The 16149-nt window shown below is 33.4% G+C and overlaps 2 protein-coding genes across 3 annotated transcripts; both read left to right on the forward strand.

The window, feature by feature from the left end:
• Nucleotides 1-1141: 1141 nt before the first annotated feature.
• LOC110820954 (U-box domain-containing protein 33-like) lies at nucleotides 1142-6812 on the forward strand. 2 transcript variants are annotated; one of them, XM_088220919.1, is made up of 9 exons: nucleotides 1142-1434; nucleotides 1677-1798; nucleotides 2513-2634; nucleotides 2893-2997; nucleotides 3204-3276; nucleotides 3438-3575; nucleotides 4305-4823; nucleotides 5002-5763; nucleotides 6354-6812. In XM_088220919.1, the coding sequence occupies exons 1-9, from the start codon at nucleotides 1287-1289 to the stop codon at nucleotides 6534-6536; spliced, it is 2172 nt and encodes a 723-aa protein (XP_088077045.1). In that variant the 5' UTR covers nucleotides 1142-1286; the 3' UTR covers nucleotides 6537-6812. The 2 variants fall into 2 exon arrangements, with proteins under 2 accessions (XP_088077045.1, XP_021906291.1); XM_022050599.2 differs by lacking the exons at nucleotides 1142-1434; nucleotides 1677-1798; nucleotides 2513-2634 and adding an exon at nucleotides 2641-2780.
• Nucleotides 6813-9195: 2383 nt separating this feature from the next.
• On the forward strand, nucleotides 9196-16094 carry SPPL4 (SIGNAL PEPTIDE PEPTIDASE-LIKE 4). Its single transcript, XM_022050542.2, has 14 exons — nucleotides 9196-9476; nucleotides 10155-10313; nucleotides 10449-10560; nucleotides 10776-10895; nucleotides 11204-11355; nucleotides 11519-11701; nucleotides 12482-12516; nucleotides 12919-13081; nucleotides 13915-13968; nucleotides 14322-14414; nucleotides 14527-14669; nucleotides 14819-14889; nucleotides 15336-15419; nucleotides 15790-16094. Exons 1-14 carry the CDS (start codon nucleotides 9342-9344, stop codon nucleotides 15894-15896), a joined length of 1611 nt encoding a protein of 536 aa, XP_021906234.2. The 5' UTR covers nucleotides 9196-9341; the 3' UTR covers nucleotides 15897-16094.
• Nucleotides 16095-16149: the final 55 nt, after the last annotated feature.

Genomic DNA, 16149 nt, shown 5'->3' on the forward strand with positions numbered 1-16149 from the left:
CGAAACTCTTACTTTACAACCCCAACAAAATCACAATCTTCCTATAGACAAAAGAAATCGAAATATTTGCCTACTATCCCATAGGAAGATTATCTGGCTCAGTAAGTTAGACTAGTTGCAAAAACAATTGAAAAAATTACAACAAATACACAAGCTCGTGTTCTAGAAAGCCAACTGTATGAAGAGATTGCTCGTTTGGGTCTTGATCCACATGAAGAAATAGGAGTTTGTATGTTTCTTGTGAATAAACCAAACATAATTACTGCTTTCATAGAATGTCTTCCTGAACGACATAGTTTGTTGTTAAGTAGGTTGCTTCAATTATCACGTAATGACTTAGATTAAATCTCAATTTCGAACATTAAAACTTGTTGATTTATAATCTTTAATTTTTTAATTTCTTAAAAAATTTAGAAAAAATATTTTAGAATATTAATATATAATTAGGAAAGTAGATATTTAATATCAAACTATGTTATTGTTCTTTAGTATTTAATTTATGTTAGATTTGTAATTGAAGTGCTTTAACGAGTGTTGTATTTTTAAAATTCTTATATTTATACGACTATTCATTTTCTTTTTTTTTTTACAAAAAAAAATATTAATCGAGTACGTATTAATAAGAAAATAATTTATATATGTAAGTTGATTGAATGTACGTAAATATTTAATTATTTAAAAATTAACAAAATTAAAAATTATTATCAATAAAATTTATTTATTTACTTTATTTATATCATAAAACTTATAATAATAAATATTATACAATATATAATTCTTTAAATTTTTTAACTTATAACAAAAAAATTAATTTTTTATATTAACTATAAAAAAATTAAAATTTTATTTTTAATAATAAATTTATTTTTTAATATTTTAAAAAAATTATTAAAAATTATAATTTAAATAATTTTATAAATTTAATGACTACAATAAAATAAAAATAAATTAATAATTTAACTAAATATACAATTACATTATTCTATCAATTCAAAAAAAAATATTATTACTAAATATATTAATATATAATTTTATTATTATTATATTATGTAATTACCATACATTACCATAGATTAATTATTCACAACAAAAATCATCCAAAAGCGTTATAATTCCTACCGGCCATTGCCATTATTGACTTAGACTTGACTTGACTTGGAAACTCCTTCCCGTAAACAAGGAAATTAGTGGGTAATTCAGCATTGCGATTCTTATAGCTTATATCCATGTTTCCACTTCTCTTCCATGTAGGCAGCTCTCGGTGATTTGAACAGGTGCAGAGAAAAATGGCACGCGTGGTTCATGATGATACAGTGTGCGTTGCTGTCGGGAAAGATGTCGAAGAAAGCAAGTTGACTCTGTTATGGGCACTGGAGAGTCTCCAAGCCAGGACTATTTGTATTCTTCATGTTCATCAGCCAGCCCAGATGATCTGTAAGTTTCTCTACAAACAGTACTTTCAGGGTTTATATGCAAATATATACATGGGTGATCTCGATGTCAGTGTAGATTTTTATTTCCTTGTATTTTTTATTTGAATGACAAGCTTTACAGAGATTTCATGAGTAGCGTCAACATTTGATATGTTAATCCGCTTTTTTTTAGAGTAATGAGAAAGAGAAATTCTATAAAATGCTGTTAATTTTATTTGCTTTTTCCTCTTGCGATTCTGGTAGTTAATGGGAATTTTCTGGTGGACGAACTTGGAGAAGATGAACTCAGGACAATCAAAGAAGTGGAAATAAAAATCATGTATAGGATCTTGGATGATTACCTTGACATTTGTCGCCGAGCAGGGGTACTTTCTTTCCCAATCGATGAACTATATGTATTGATTTGTTCTCCTGCCTCCCTCTTTCCCCCTAATTGTGAATATTTACAATGTTATTTCTAAAAGGTGGCTTGTCATGAACCGTATTTCAATAAGTGAATTGCAAAGTCAGCAGCGCATTTTTTTTTTAAGAAGACTTTGTTTTCAATTTGTTGTGGTGTTGGAGTTTTGTTATGCAAATAGGTAAATCATTGAACAGTTAGTGAGCTAGAAAATTAAACTTGACAAGAATATGCCTTCTCTTTCTCAAACCTAGTCCTCAATATGCCCAATTCTAACAAAATTCTGAATAATGCCTTTCCGGGAGCAAATACATATATATAATATATATATATAGTGACTTCAAAAAAACCTCTAAAATAACACGCTTCACAAGTTTCTTGGCCCTCAAACTTGCAAAACAACACTGGTTGGTCTGCGAGTATTTTTCTGATGATAATACTCCAATGCCTAAGTCATTTTCAGTGTATTTGCTGTCTAAAGGGTACTTTTTTAAATCTGCACTTTTTGTTTCCATTGGTTAATTTTCCTGCTCAGTAAACTACAATTGAAGTGTTCATCTTTTCAGGTCAACTTTGGTTTGATCTATAAGTGGTCGTGAAAGCAACAAAGAATATCTTTAAAAATGGGCGGTCTGCTTGTACTTTCGCTTAATCTGGCACTCATGTCTTTCTTCTGCAGGTGAATGCGAAAAAACTTCATATTGAAATGGATGTTGTTGGAGAGGGGATTGTGGAACTTATTTATCAGCATGGTGTGAAGAAGCTTGTGATGGGAGCAGCAGCCGACAAGCACTATTCAGTGTACAAATGAATTAGGAAATAATTTTCATTTAACTTGAAAATCATTGCATTTATTTACTTGTTTTATTTCTATTCTGTACCATGGATCTCAACGATAAAGCATTTGCATGATCTGGAGAGGATATTGGAGTGCAGATCTTGTTCAGGTCAATGGATCAGTGAAATCTGAAAACATCGGACTTAGTCGATGGCCGAGCAAGTTAGCAGATGAATTCGCACCTTTGCTGACGTTGCTTATAAAAACCTTTAACTATGCAGGAGAATGATGGATCTCAAGTCAAATAAAGCCAAGTATGTGCTCCAAAATGGGCCTCCATCTTGTCAATTTTGGTTTATCTGCAGAGGGCATCTTATCCATACATGGTATATATGTTCTTCTGTTCTACTTGTTTTTCCCTATGTGTCTTTGACGGTTGAGAGATTTCTAGGCTGCTGGTTGTAGCTAGAGTGCATTTTGGAAAGATGACTTGGTTTCTTAATTTCTTTTTTCTGTCTCGTGTCTTCATGTTAATTTTCCTACTTAAGATATTCTATTTCTTGATCATGGTTGGGCTTTGTTTTTCTCACAGGAATGAAAATGATATAGAGTCGAATAATCAGCCTATATCTGAAGATCATCATTTACATTCATCTAGTACTCTGGTATATATTCAGTTGGTACATGTCACAAATTTTAAAATTATTCAGAGTACCGAAAAAGCCATTTTTCAAAATTCTTGCTGTGGCTTTTTTCTGGATCTTTTATTTTCTGAAGAAATTTAAATATTTTGTCCATGTCCTGCATGGTGTCCAAAATTATGCAGGAAGGAGGTGGCGACGATCACTTCTACGATCAACTCGAGCAAGCTATGGAGGAGGCTGAGAAATTAAAAAAAGAAGCTTTTGAAGAGTCTCTCAGACGCATCAAATCTGATAGAGGTCTCCTTGAGGCTACCCGTAAGGTAATCTAGATAATTTTTTCAATAAATTTATTACAGTTTATGTACATAATATAATTGTTGTAGATAGGATATGAAAAGACCACTGAACAAGAAAGATTCATGATCATGAATACAATTGTATATAGTAATATTTTATAAAAATACTATCAGCGGATCAAATTTTGAATGATTCAACTAACAAAATGGTGATTTAATGGTTAAGAGTTTTATATTTTACTTGAAAACAACAAAATTAGTCGTTTTATAGATGTATTATAGTCTGGCAGTGCTGATCCATAATGTTTCATTTAATGAGACTAATAATTTAATTCACTAGTATATTAATAGAACTGTAGTGACTAAGTTGAGATTAGTCTCAACGAGTAATTACATTTTTGAATGATTGAAACATTATAAAATAATTAGATTTTCTTAATTAGAATAGTCATAGAGTTCAACATAATCTTTTTAATTCATGGAACTTACTTTTAGTAAATAATGATTATAAATTTGGTATAAATGGGATCACAGTTAATTGGTTATGTGAAGAAATGGAGGGTTTAAATTCCCAAAGTTAATCCCGGTGCCTCCAGAATGGATGGTTTTATGCTCTCTAGATTGTGTTTAGTGGAATATCCAATGTGAATAGGCATCAATATATTCTGCTACCTTTTAGTAACTTCTTTTCTTCAGGCTAAAATTTATAAATCTGATCCGATGCAATTTCCTAAACATAGTAAATGATTACAGGCTAGAGCATTGGAAATATTGTACAATGAAGAGTTAAGACACAGGAAAGAAATTGAAGGTGTGTTAGCAAGAGAAAGAGAAAATGCTGAAAAGATGAAGCAGGAGCTAGATGAAGAGCGTTTGATTGCAATTGATCAGAAATTGCTAATGGAAAGCCAAGTTGCAAGTAGTGATTATATGATAAAACACTTGGAGGATGAGTTGGCTTCTGCTCTGGAACTATCACAGATTTTCAAGAAAGAGCGGGACGACTTTGAGGAAAAGAGTGACAATGCTCTCAAAATTACTGAGGAGCTTTTGAAGAAACAAGCAGAAGACTCCAGTATGGATGTGCACCAGTTCTTCCATGAGTTTTCTGTATCAGAGATTCAGGAAGCAACCTGCAATTTCGACCCATCCTTGAAGATTGGGGAAGGAGATTATGGAAGCACTTACAAGGGTATACTTCGGCATACCCCAGTAACTGTAAAGATCCTGCACACAAATAGCCTACAGGGCCCCTCAGAATTTCAGCTGGAGGTAAGGTGCTTTAACTTTTAGTTTGTTTTCGTTCTGAATATCAATATAATATAAAGTGCAATACTTCTTTGAATACTGTTGGGTATTGATCTTCACTGTTCAAGTTAAAACAGAAAAAGAAACGTTATCTTTATATTAGGACTAGTGCAATTAAGTTTGTCCCTTAGTGTTAATTCAGGTTGATGTTTTGAGTAAGTTGAGGCATCCAAACCTATTGACTCTGATCGGTGTCTGTCCTGAAATTTGGGCTCTAATCTATGAATACCTCCCTAATGGAAGTCTTGAAGACCGACTCAACTGCAAAGGCAACAGCCCACCACTCTCCTGGCAGACTCGAGTATGCATAGCTACTGAGTTATGCTCTGTCCTCATCTTTCTACACTCCAGCAATCCTCCTGCCATTTCACAAGGCAATCTGAAACCAGCAAATATTCTCCTTGATGCTAACTATGTCAGCAAACTTAGCCACTTCAGTGTCTGTCATATCCAACAATATCATGGAAATGGGACCACATCTAGGTCTCATAGAACTGAGTATCTGACAGACACTATCCCTTACTTGGATCCGCAGTTATTTCAAGGCGAAGAATTATCTCCGAAGTCAGATGTCTATTCATTTGGTGTTATACTCTTACAGTTATTGACGAGAAGAAATCCCTTGTGTATAGCACAGGAAGTGCAAGAAAGAATTGGTGAAGAAAATCTTGACACCCTTTTGGATCCATTAGCTGGAGAGTGGCCACTTGGGCATGCCAAGCGGTTGGTTGATTTAGCCTTGAGGTGCTGTGAGATTAATCGTGGAAGCAGACCAGACCTTGTTTCTGAGGTATGGAGGGTGCTTGAACCTATAAGAATTTCTTGTGGATTCTCCTCATCATCATTTGTGCGTCCTGAAGAGAAGAGGCAGACTCCATCATATTTTGTTTGTCCCATTTTACAGGTAACTCCAGATTTCTTCTTCTTAACATAATCTTGGAATGTGATTTTTCTGTTGGAGTTTTTGCTAAGATATTCTTGCTAAACGTCTTTGTATTCTAACTATTAAGATCATTGCAGTTTTGCTATTTCACATATTAGATGATAAAATTCCTTATTATTCCGCTCTGGTAATTGCCAACATTAATGTACAAATAATAAATCTACATTTTTTCTTCTGAAAAATGAATATATAATAAATCATATTATTTCCGGTCAACTTTTATATTTTTTGAAAAATTAATTTAACTCTATCAATTAACATGTTGTGAGATTTAAAAGTTTAACATTCGAATTATAATTATTTTTTTATTTTTGTTAATTTATTTCAGCATAAAATAAAATTAATTTATACTCTGACAATACTTATAGTTTAGTTGGTTGCACGTTAAGAAATTCTTATGAACTTTTGAGAAAATTAGTTCAGCTCTATTATTTTACAATCAGCAAAAATAAATGCGGATTAGATGAATCATTTGTTTATTCTATTGCCAGGACACCAACTTTTAAGTTCAATAACGAGTACGTATTAAGTCTACTTGCTCATGATTGCAGGAAGTGATGCAGGATCCCCATGTCACGGCAGATGGTTTTACTTATGAAGCATCAGCTTTGATGGAATGGTTTGAGAATGGACACGATACTTCACCCATGACAAACCTTAGGCTTATTCATCGGGATCTTGTTCCTAACCGAGCTCTTCGTTCAGCGATTCAAGAGTGGAGGGAACAAAACTGAAAAGTTCTTGAGTTTTCTTCAACAAGGTGCAAAAATGGTAGGTTTGAAGAACCAGACTATCGTGTCTTTAGGAGAATAGTTGATGATATGATGATAATTTATACTTCAAATATGGATGATCGAATTGATGATGGTACACTCCTTGATCTTTTCTGTTCCTTCCGTCCATTACACACATATATATGGTATAGCCATTACTAGGGTGCTTAGATGCATTATACAGTTGGTGAACTATGGCTTTCTAATGAAATTTGCGGCTAGTTATTTGGTGTTTGATTTTGTTATTATAACATTTGGTGTTTGATTTTGTTATTATAACATTGAAACCATAGCTTCTTTACTCTTGAGAGGAATAGAGAAAACTGTTAATGAGAACCAGAAATGGGACTGACATATTTATTATCTTCTGCCGTTATATGAGAAACTCTGTTGTTTTATAGGTAGAAGATTGAATTGAATAAAGTCAAAAATTATCTGAAAATTTTATAAAATTTAAATTTACAATAAATTTAAATTATTTGAAAATCTAAGTTCTCTTTCCTTTATCATGTCATTAATCATTTCTTAATCCAAGTCAAGGGTATCTCTTTTCCTTTTCTTTTCCCCTTTGTTTTCACGTTATTGTAAACTATGTTAGCATTATTTTTCCAAATAAAGATATATATATATATATATATCATTATTTAATTAAAAATTCAAAAAAAAAAACAAAAACAAAAGACTTTGTGGGCGGTGCTGACTTCTGAGCTCCAAGCTTTGGTGGGGTTGATCTCATCCTGACAATTCACTCTGAAACCATAAAAATTTCATCTGGTTTTACCCCACACATGTTAAATCTCTCACGTGCCAATCGACCATCAGTCAAGATCTCACACGTGTTAAATATAAGTTGCCAAAAGTTGTAGTTGCACCCACGTAGGGCCCCACTCTTGCGCAGCTTCCGCACCGTATCGTTAAAGAGAGTGTAGTTCTGTCATGAGGTCGGTTCACTTGCTCCTCCTCCACGTGTCAGTAATTTGTTCGCTCACACTATTTTAACCAGTAAGACATCCATATATAGGTATGCTTAATGGAGTTGCGTGTACGTGATTACTACCACGTAATTTTTTATCCCGACACCTTATCTGTACGGTCTGTACGGATTTTTTATATAGGCAATCGCCGGTAACTTTGTACGGCAATATAAAAGGTTATCCCACGCGCTTTACCTTTTCCAACGACCCCACCTCTACAGTCCATAACTAGATCATTTTTCGTTCCTCCTCCTTGTTCTTTGCGCTCTTTTTTTTTTTATACTATAAAAATAAAATAAAATATGAAAATTGTTGTAGTAAATTTGAGCACACGAAATTAGTTTAAAGTATTATTTTTTGATAGACATTGACAAAATTTATTATAAAATAATAATATTTATAAATTGAAGTTTTGGTATTCCAATAGCAGAATATTTAAAATAAAAAATAGACATGTTTCTCTCATCATTAAATTGGATATTTATGTTAATTTAATTATTTACTAACAATTTATGATACAACATAGAAATCAATCATTTTATTTGAGTAGTAAGAACCTATTTTTCTTTAATCGAAAAAATGTGTTTTAAAAAAATTAAACCATTAATTGAGAAGATTTTTTAGAATGATTTCTCTTGTTTTAAGAATGAAAATAAGTTGTCTTGAATTGGGTTTTAGTTAATTTAAATTTTATCTACATATTTTTTAAAATTTTAAATTTAGCTTGAATTTAAATTGAATAACAATTATATATATATATATCATATTCAGTTGTTTATAATATCTAAATTAGATCATTAATCTTAAATTAAAAAATAGTAAATATAAAGAATAATATAAATAAAAATAAATATTTATTTTATAAAAATATTTATAGATTTAATTTAATTAAATTATATAAAAAAATATATGTAAATAAGTTATTTTTAAATAATAAATAATTATTTTCAATTCTATCTAATTAATTTTCGTTATAAAATTAAATTTACTTTAATTTTAAATAAAACATTACGAAAAAACAAAATGGAGTAGGTTGGTACTCTCATATCACATGTTGAATACTATCCCTACATCTATTGTATATGAATCATTATAATCAAATGTTTATTATTTTAATTTTTAACCTAATTTATTTACTTTTTATCCAATTATGATAAAAATATTATTTTTTACTACTTTACAATAAATTATGATAATAATAAATAATAAATAATATAATTTAAAAATATTTATATTTCAATCAAAATATGTACTATATTTTGAATTAAATTATAAAAAATTAATCACTATAATATAATCTAGAACATAATTAGTATTATATTTAAAATTAGTTTTTTAAGCAAAATATATTTAAAATTATTAATTATTAGATATACATATTTTTTCACTTATTTTTTAAGATTTCTCTTTTTAGAAAAAAAAAATCAAGGTAACAAAAATTTATTGGACACATCACATCACGTCATCACCCCGCGAGGATCCACTACGTCCACGTCATTTCCTACCAATCAAAGCCCAGCTGAAAAGCGCGTGTACTGGACAGACACTGCAGCGTCAGATATGTGCGCGTGGACCTCAGGAAGAAGTGATTCCATTTAACAGCCGTTCCCACACGGCGTGAATTTCATCTTTCAGCCCCAAAACGACAACTAGAAATATTAGCTTTACTCTTCTCTCACGATAGTTTTCCTCCCCGCCTTCTCTTTCCTTCCAGCTTCTTCCCATTTTCATCTTCTTCTTGCTCTCTTCTCTCTCTAGATTAAACCCTAACTCAACTTTTTTAAATGAAAAAATGGATATACAGAGAGTTTTTTATATAGTTTGTATTGCTCTGGTGTTTACTACGAGGTTGGGGTCAGCTGGAGACATAGTTCACCAAGACGACGTCGCTCCCAAAAAGCCCGGCTGCGAGAACAACTTTGTTCTGGTAAATGAATTAAGAACCCTAATCTCTCTTCCTTTTCTATTTCTTTTTCCAAACATATTTGACGTGTTTCTTTTATTGTATTTGATTTGGTTTTGTGTTGTTATCTTTTCTGTTTGATTGCTAAGAAAAAAAGGGAAAGAGAAGAGAACCTTTTTTTGTCTTGGTTTGTTTGATTTTGTGGTTAATTTAAGATTTTTTTCTAAGGAAACTATTTGTGCTGGGTGATTGTGGTGGAGTCCGTTTAGTTGGTTTTGCCTGCTTTTTCCTTCATCCAGTTTTGTTCGGTTGATTAGGGAAGGACGGAAAAGGAAAGTGCAGAAAGGGGAAAAAGGAACTTTTGAATTTTCGATGATGTGAATTAAGAATGTGGAAAATATTAATTACAACTCAGTATAGTAATATTTGTTTGTCAAATGAGTTTTCGAGCTAGTAAATTCTCACTTTTATGTATTTCATTTGCTGAGGCACAGAGTATGTTCAAGCAAATCTCTTTTTTTGGATGTTTTGATTAACTACTCAAAAAGCGTGTTATTCTATATTTTTTTTAATCCATTTTATCGGATCTATTTCTCAGCTATTGAATTTAGCCAAGTGTTGTCTCGTTTAGCAGTCACTGTGTTCTGCATTAAATCCTGATGAAGGTTTTTGTCCATTGCATTGATTATCATCTGTTACTAGGTAAAAGTCCCTACTTGGGTTGATCATATAGAAGACAAGGAGTACGTTGGTGTTGGTGCTCGTTTTGGACCTACCTTGGAATCAAAAGAGAAGCATGCCAACCAAACTAGACTTGCTCTGGCAGATCCTCCTGATTGCTGTAGCAAACCCAAAAATAAGGTTTTCAATTTATGACCACATATTTTGCATGCTTAAGTTTTCATCCATAGATCTGTTTTCTCTTACTTCATCATAATGTGTCCAAGACGACATTGAATTGTTTCCACTCTTAATGTAATTTCATTGCTTTGGTAGCTTACAGGGGAGGTCATTCTTGTCCACCGAGGTAACTGTAGCTTCACTAGAAAGGCAAATATTGCTGAAGAGGCTGGTGCTTCAGCAATCCTCATAATAAACTATCGTACAGGTATTTGAATATTCCCTTTCCTTTACTGTATTTCCATTGCAGTTATACTAATTTTAGATGTTTGCAGAAGGAAAAAAAAAATCTTTATTCCAGTTCCATATTGATCATGCTATAATTGTAGATTTCAGTTCTACAATGATAAAACAGAAGCACCAGAAGCAGAGCACAAGACAAAACTTTGCTTTCAGTCTATAATTATTGTATTTTGTTTGCAGAACTTTTTAAGATGGTGTGCGAGGGGAATGAAACTGATTTAGAAATAGGCATACCTGCTGTTATGCTTCCTCAAGATGCCGGTGCCAGCTTGGAAAAGTATATTATGAACGGCTCCGTAGGTATGCATTTCTTTGTTCTGCATGTTTCTTGTACAATCTTAATATCATAATAACTTCCTATGCCATGCATTAGTGTCATAGCTAGGTAGTAAGTAATTATTTTTTGAAACTGATTTTCGTTTGGTTGCATGTTTTGCATCATGATTGTTTATTCGGTTACTCTGGCCCTGATCTTCGCAGGCAGTACGCACTGATTTTCATTTGGCTTCATTCTTTATGCTAATGATGTTTATTCAGTTACTTTAGCTGATCTTTTCTGGCACTATTTTCACGCGGCTGCACATTTCATCTTAATGGTGTCTATTCAGTTACGTTGGCACTATATTCACCAAAACGTCCAGTAGTTGATGTGGCTGAGGTGTTTCTGTGGCTCATGGCAGTCGGTACCATTTTATGTGCTTCTTATTGGTCTGCATGGACAGCCAGAGAAGCAGCCATTGAGCAAGACAAGCTGTTAAAGGTCATCATTTGCCTTATATACATTTGATACTTTTTATTACAAAAAAAAAGGTCATCATTTGCCGTTCCACAGATAGTTACTGTGTTTTACAGTATGGATCTTTTTCTTCCCTGAAAATTATGGACTTTTTCAGGAGAACTAATAGATTTTTCCCCTATTGTAGGATGCCTCTGAAGAATATCTACCTGCAGAAGGCACTCATTCTGGTGGTATTGTGGATATCAACATGACATCAGCGATCCTATTTGTTGTGGTTGCTTCCTGTTTCTTAGTCATGCTGTACAAACTCATGTCAAGTTGGTTTATTGAAGTTCTGGTGGTCTTATTCTGTATTGGAGGAGTAGAGGTGGGTCTCTTGTCATATGGTGCACCTCTCTTGTAAAGCACTGACCAAATTGGCTCCCTTGTTCATATAGCTTAAGTTCAAATTATCCTTTATTTCTCGGTTTACTTAATAGTCTCTAATGGTTTCAGCATTACTTTCCTTTTACCTATATGTTTCTCTACTGTTGAATTGGTACTTTTAGATACTTAAATGAAGGTATTTTGTTAGAAATATTTTCACAGTCAGTTCTGTGAAAAAATTATATAGTTAGTTCTTTAACACGTGTTAAGATAATGTGTATAATATGCATAGGTCAAATTTTTCCATTTTCCCTTGCGTTGGTTACAACATCATTAGCCCCATCATTGCCCCAAGGACAAAGATTAAGTGATAAAGAATTACATCATATAGTTAATGACCCAATAAAGAAGTCGATTGTTATGTAATGCATTGCACCCTCATGCTCTTTGGTAGCAATTAGACATGGAAAGCAAACTGCATATTAGGTTTTTGGTGGAAATTTTAGTGCTCTACATATTACAATTTTGAAAGGCTATTCTCTATGTGTACAAGCCTTCAAGGTGAATGTTTCAAGCATAACATGACACTGAATATATCAGTCTGCCCTGTATGCTAGTCTCTTACTTTTAGGCAAAATCCCTAAGGGTATATCTTGAATTATATTCCCAGTTGACTGAAACAAGTGAACCTAAAATTAATGCATGAAGCTACTAAGTTGAACTGCCTCATTCTGTCATCATTGTGGTCAAAGCTGAACCTTGTAATCTTTTGCACTTACAGGGATTGCAAACTTGTTTGGTGGCTTTGCTGTCATGGTAAGCATTTTGATTCTCCTGTTAACTTTTTTATATGTATTTTCCTTTCTCCTTGATAGAATCAATTTGTTGGGGCCACCAAATTTTTCTCTCTTAAGGAAAAAGGAAATATGGTTGTGTCCTGTTTTTTATTTTTTATTTTTTTTGACATTGGTGGGAGTTGACATCAGTTTGCAATGGCTATACTCCTTGGAAATGCATTCTCTGTCCTGTTTCCCTTATATAGTTATATAATGTGTATTGCCGATGAGTTATCTCCAAACCTAACTATTTCCAATATTTGGAGTATGCAAAGGTCCAAGATATGTTGAAACATATTCTCAGCCTTCTCTTTATTCTTTTTACTGAGGTTCTTTTATCAATAGATTACAGAGATTGGAACTGACAAGTAACCGGATATAGTTTCAGATGCTTCCAGAATGCTGCAGAATCATTTGTGAAAGTACCCTTCTTTGGAGCTGTCTCCTATCTGACATTGGCTGTTTGTCCCTTCTGCATAGCATTTTCTGTTATCTGGGCAGTGTTTCGTCAGATCTCTTTTGCTTGGATAGGTCAAGATATCCTTGTAAGCCACATTTGTGTTGTTTTCTTAGCTTATCTTGTTTTTGTTAGCTCTCATTTATATTAGCTACTTATTCTAAGTTTCAGTAGGGTTCATTTTCCCCACTATATCCATGCCATTTCATTGTTGCTTCTCCTTTCTAGACAGATTATCTTTCTGAAACTCCCCACTCTTCCCAAAGTTAATCAATTTTTCTTGATAACAGATACACAGTTCATAGTATGTGTTAAAGTAATTCTGCTTAATTCAGTGAACAGTGACTAAAGCATGCTTAGATTGATGCTGTGCCAATTTGTTGACAAATGATGTACGAGAAAAAAAAATTATCCCATGAATTCATTTTTTGTTCTTGTTTTAGAAAAAAGCTACTAATGAATTAGGAATTTCTGAAGTAGGAATAGACTCCCAGCCAGCAACTTGACTTTGTCCTTAGGTTCATTGTTGCTCATATTTTCCCATGCTGTGGTTACATGTTCTTCTAGCTTATAATTGAGCATAAAAAATATTTGCCAAAATGACTCTCAGCCAGTTAAAGGTCAGACTATCCTATCAAAATGCTACTGTTGACAGAAATATCACAATGAGTGTCACCACCCTATACCTGCAAGCATACACTTAGACACATGTACCTTTGTTGAAGTCCCTATCCTTGACATTGCTTCCAAGCTACTTTCTTTTTTCGATGTTCTATGAATGCGTGTTTGCATGGATATTTGACCTTACAGGCACGTTAGTCTTATTTTACTTTTAATTTTTTCTTATTTGTGGTTACTAACATTTAAATGGAAGTTTCTAACCAATTAATTTCAACTTAAAAAATTTGTCTTTTCAATCAGGGCATTTCGCTGATAATCACAGTTCTTCAGATTGTTCGTGTGCCAAATCTCAAGGTAATTTAAAAAACTTGGTTTTTGGTTAAAGATCAAAAAAATATCCTAAAATACTCCGTACTTTTGTACCTTCTCCTTATTGTTCTGCTCTCTGATGTAATTATTACTTCAAAAACTGTAAATATAGTCTGGATCTTAAAATTTTCAATTTCTGCATCTTGGCCTTGACAATTCAGTCTTGAAAATGGTTATATTTTTCAGACATCTTCTGTAAGATAGACTAAAATCAAAACAGCCTTGTATTTCGGACTTTTAAATGATTAACTGTACAAAACTATAGAGCTGAATGTTTCCTGTTGGGATTGAAAGCCTTTCAGTGCTGATAAATCTATTAAAAATCTTTATGTTATCAGGTTGGGACGGTTCTCCTCAGTTGTGCCTTCTTGTATGACATCTTCTGGGTATTTGTTTCTAAATGGTGGTTCCATGAGAGTGTGATGATAGTGGTGAGTAGCTGTGTAAAACCATTTTCCCTCATCATAATCTGTCGGTGAGGATGATAAGCCAACCCCAATAAAAGAAATGAATATGCTCCTGTTTCCTTCTTTTTTCTTTCAGGTAGCTCGTGGTGACAGAAGTGGTGAAGATGGAATTCCAATGCTACTGAAGATCCCACGGATGTTTGATCCCTGGGGTGGCTACAGTATCATAGGCTTTGGTGACATTATCTTACCAGGACTGCTTGTGGCATTTTCATTGAGGTTTGAGCTTCAGACCTGCACACAATGTGAATTAATGATGTCATTATACCAATCGTCGGCATTTGGTTGAGGCAGGGTTGGTGGGTCAGTTTGGTAATTGTCTATCAGGTCCTTGAACCAGAAACCAAATTATGTGGGTCATTTTGCAGGTATGATTGGCTGGCAAAGAAAAGTCTTCGAGCAGGATACTTTGTGTGGGCAATGACTGCCTATGGTCTAGGTACAAAACTGCTAAACCCGGATACTTTAGATTTCGTTGTTCATGGTGGAAGATTGTCAGGCCTTCTGCAGCAGATGTGTTTTCTGACGAACATGCTGATAGGATCCTTCGCAATAACAGGCTATAAATAAGGCTGATAATTCTAAACTGTTGAATTAGATATACATTTGAGGAGGTTATAATGAATGGTAGAAGTGAGTTGTCTAGATTAGAGACCAAGTGCACAATTAGAAATGCGATAAACAAGGCAGAAGTTATTTATGCCTATTATGCGTAGGATGAAGCTGAGACCAAGTAGCTAAATCTTGCACTTGATTGATTATATTGCCATGCTAGTACCACAAACTTAAATGGGCGCTTAGTTGATGGGCTACGAGTAAAGATATAGATTCAAGCCCAGTGTCTTCTTCTTGCTTATGGATGATATGTTAATGCTTGGATTGCAGGTCTCCTCATAACGTATGTGGCCCTCAACATGATGGATGGGCATGGTCAACCGGCTTTGCTGTACATTGTTCCATTTACCCTTGGTAAGTTACAGCTGCATGCGTGTACTTTACATCCGATGTTCATACATACTGCAGCAACAAAATATCACCAGTCTTGATTTTTTTCTCAATAACACTTCTAACTCCGGCCATTTTTTTTATTTAAAAAAAACACTTCTGACTCTGGCCATTTGAGGCCATACTATTATGTGGAGCCTTGTATGTAACTTTAGAATTGTTGGATCCTATCACAATTCTATATAGAGTTGCATAACAGCTAAAGAAGTTATACAGATTCTTATATTTGATTGATATACAATTAGTGAATCTATAAAAAAGATACTGACATTTTGGTAGCAGTGACCAGCAGTTGCGTTTTGTTGCTCTACTTACAAGTATGCCACTGTTGCAGGGACCTTTTTGACTCTGGGAAAGAAGAGAGGAGACCTCCGAATTTTGTGGACAAGAGGAGAACCAGAGAGACCCTGCCCACATTTGGAGCTTCAATCTCCTCAATGAATATACATATAACCCATCGATGAAAACCTCACTGTAATATTATGACTATCTAAAATCTTTTAGTGGTCGATAAACTCAGAAAGTTCGAATTGTAAAAGAGCATCTAATAGTAACCCACTTTCTTCATGACAGTTTTTAGATATTGACAAAAAGAAGCTTGTTAAAATCACTGAACCGCAATGCATTATGCTTCTGACCTGTTTTTTTTGTTTCTTTTCCTTCTTAAATGGAAGTACCTTTTTAAGTTTTGGAC

This window comes from Carica papaya, chromosome 5, assembly GCF_054855325.1.
Source record: "Carica papaya isolate Zhongbai chromosome 5, ASM5485532v1, whole genome shotgun sequence".
Lineage (NCBI taxonomy): Eukaryota > Viridiplantae > Streptophyta > Magnoliopsida > Brassicales > Caricaceae > Carica > Carica papaya.

Excerpts from the sequence above, each read along its gene's own strand:
- LOC110820954 (XM_088220919.1), top strand. The coding sequence starts at position 1,287 with ATGGCACGCGTGGTTCATGATGATACAGTGTGCGTTGCTGTCGGGAAA. Across the intron at positions 1,435-1,676 it reads TCAGCCAGCCCAGATGATCT|TTAATGGGAATTTTCTGGTG; the intron begins GTAAGTTTCTCT and ends CGATTCTGGTAG. Across the intron at positions 3,277-3,437 it reads TACATTCATCTAGTACTCTG|GAAGGAGGTGGCGACGATCA; the intron begins GTATATATTCAG and ends AAAATTATGCAG.
- SPPL4 (XM_022050542.2), top strand. The coding sequence starts at position 9,342 with ATGGATATACAGAGAGTTTTTTATATAGTTTGTATTGCTCTGGTGTTT. Across the intron at positions 10,896-11,203 it reads TATTATGAACGGCTCCGTAG|TTACGTTGGCACTATATTCA; the intron begins GTATGCATTTCT and ends GTGTCTATTCAG. Across the intron at positions 14,670-14,818 it reads CTTGTGGCATTTTCATTGAG|GTATGATTGGCTGGCAAAGA; the intron begins GTTTGAGCTTCA and ends GTCATTTTGCAG.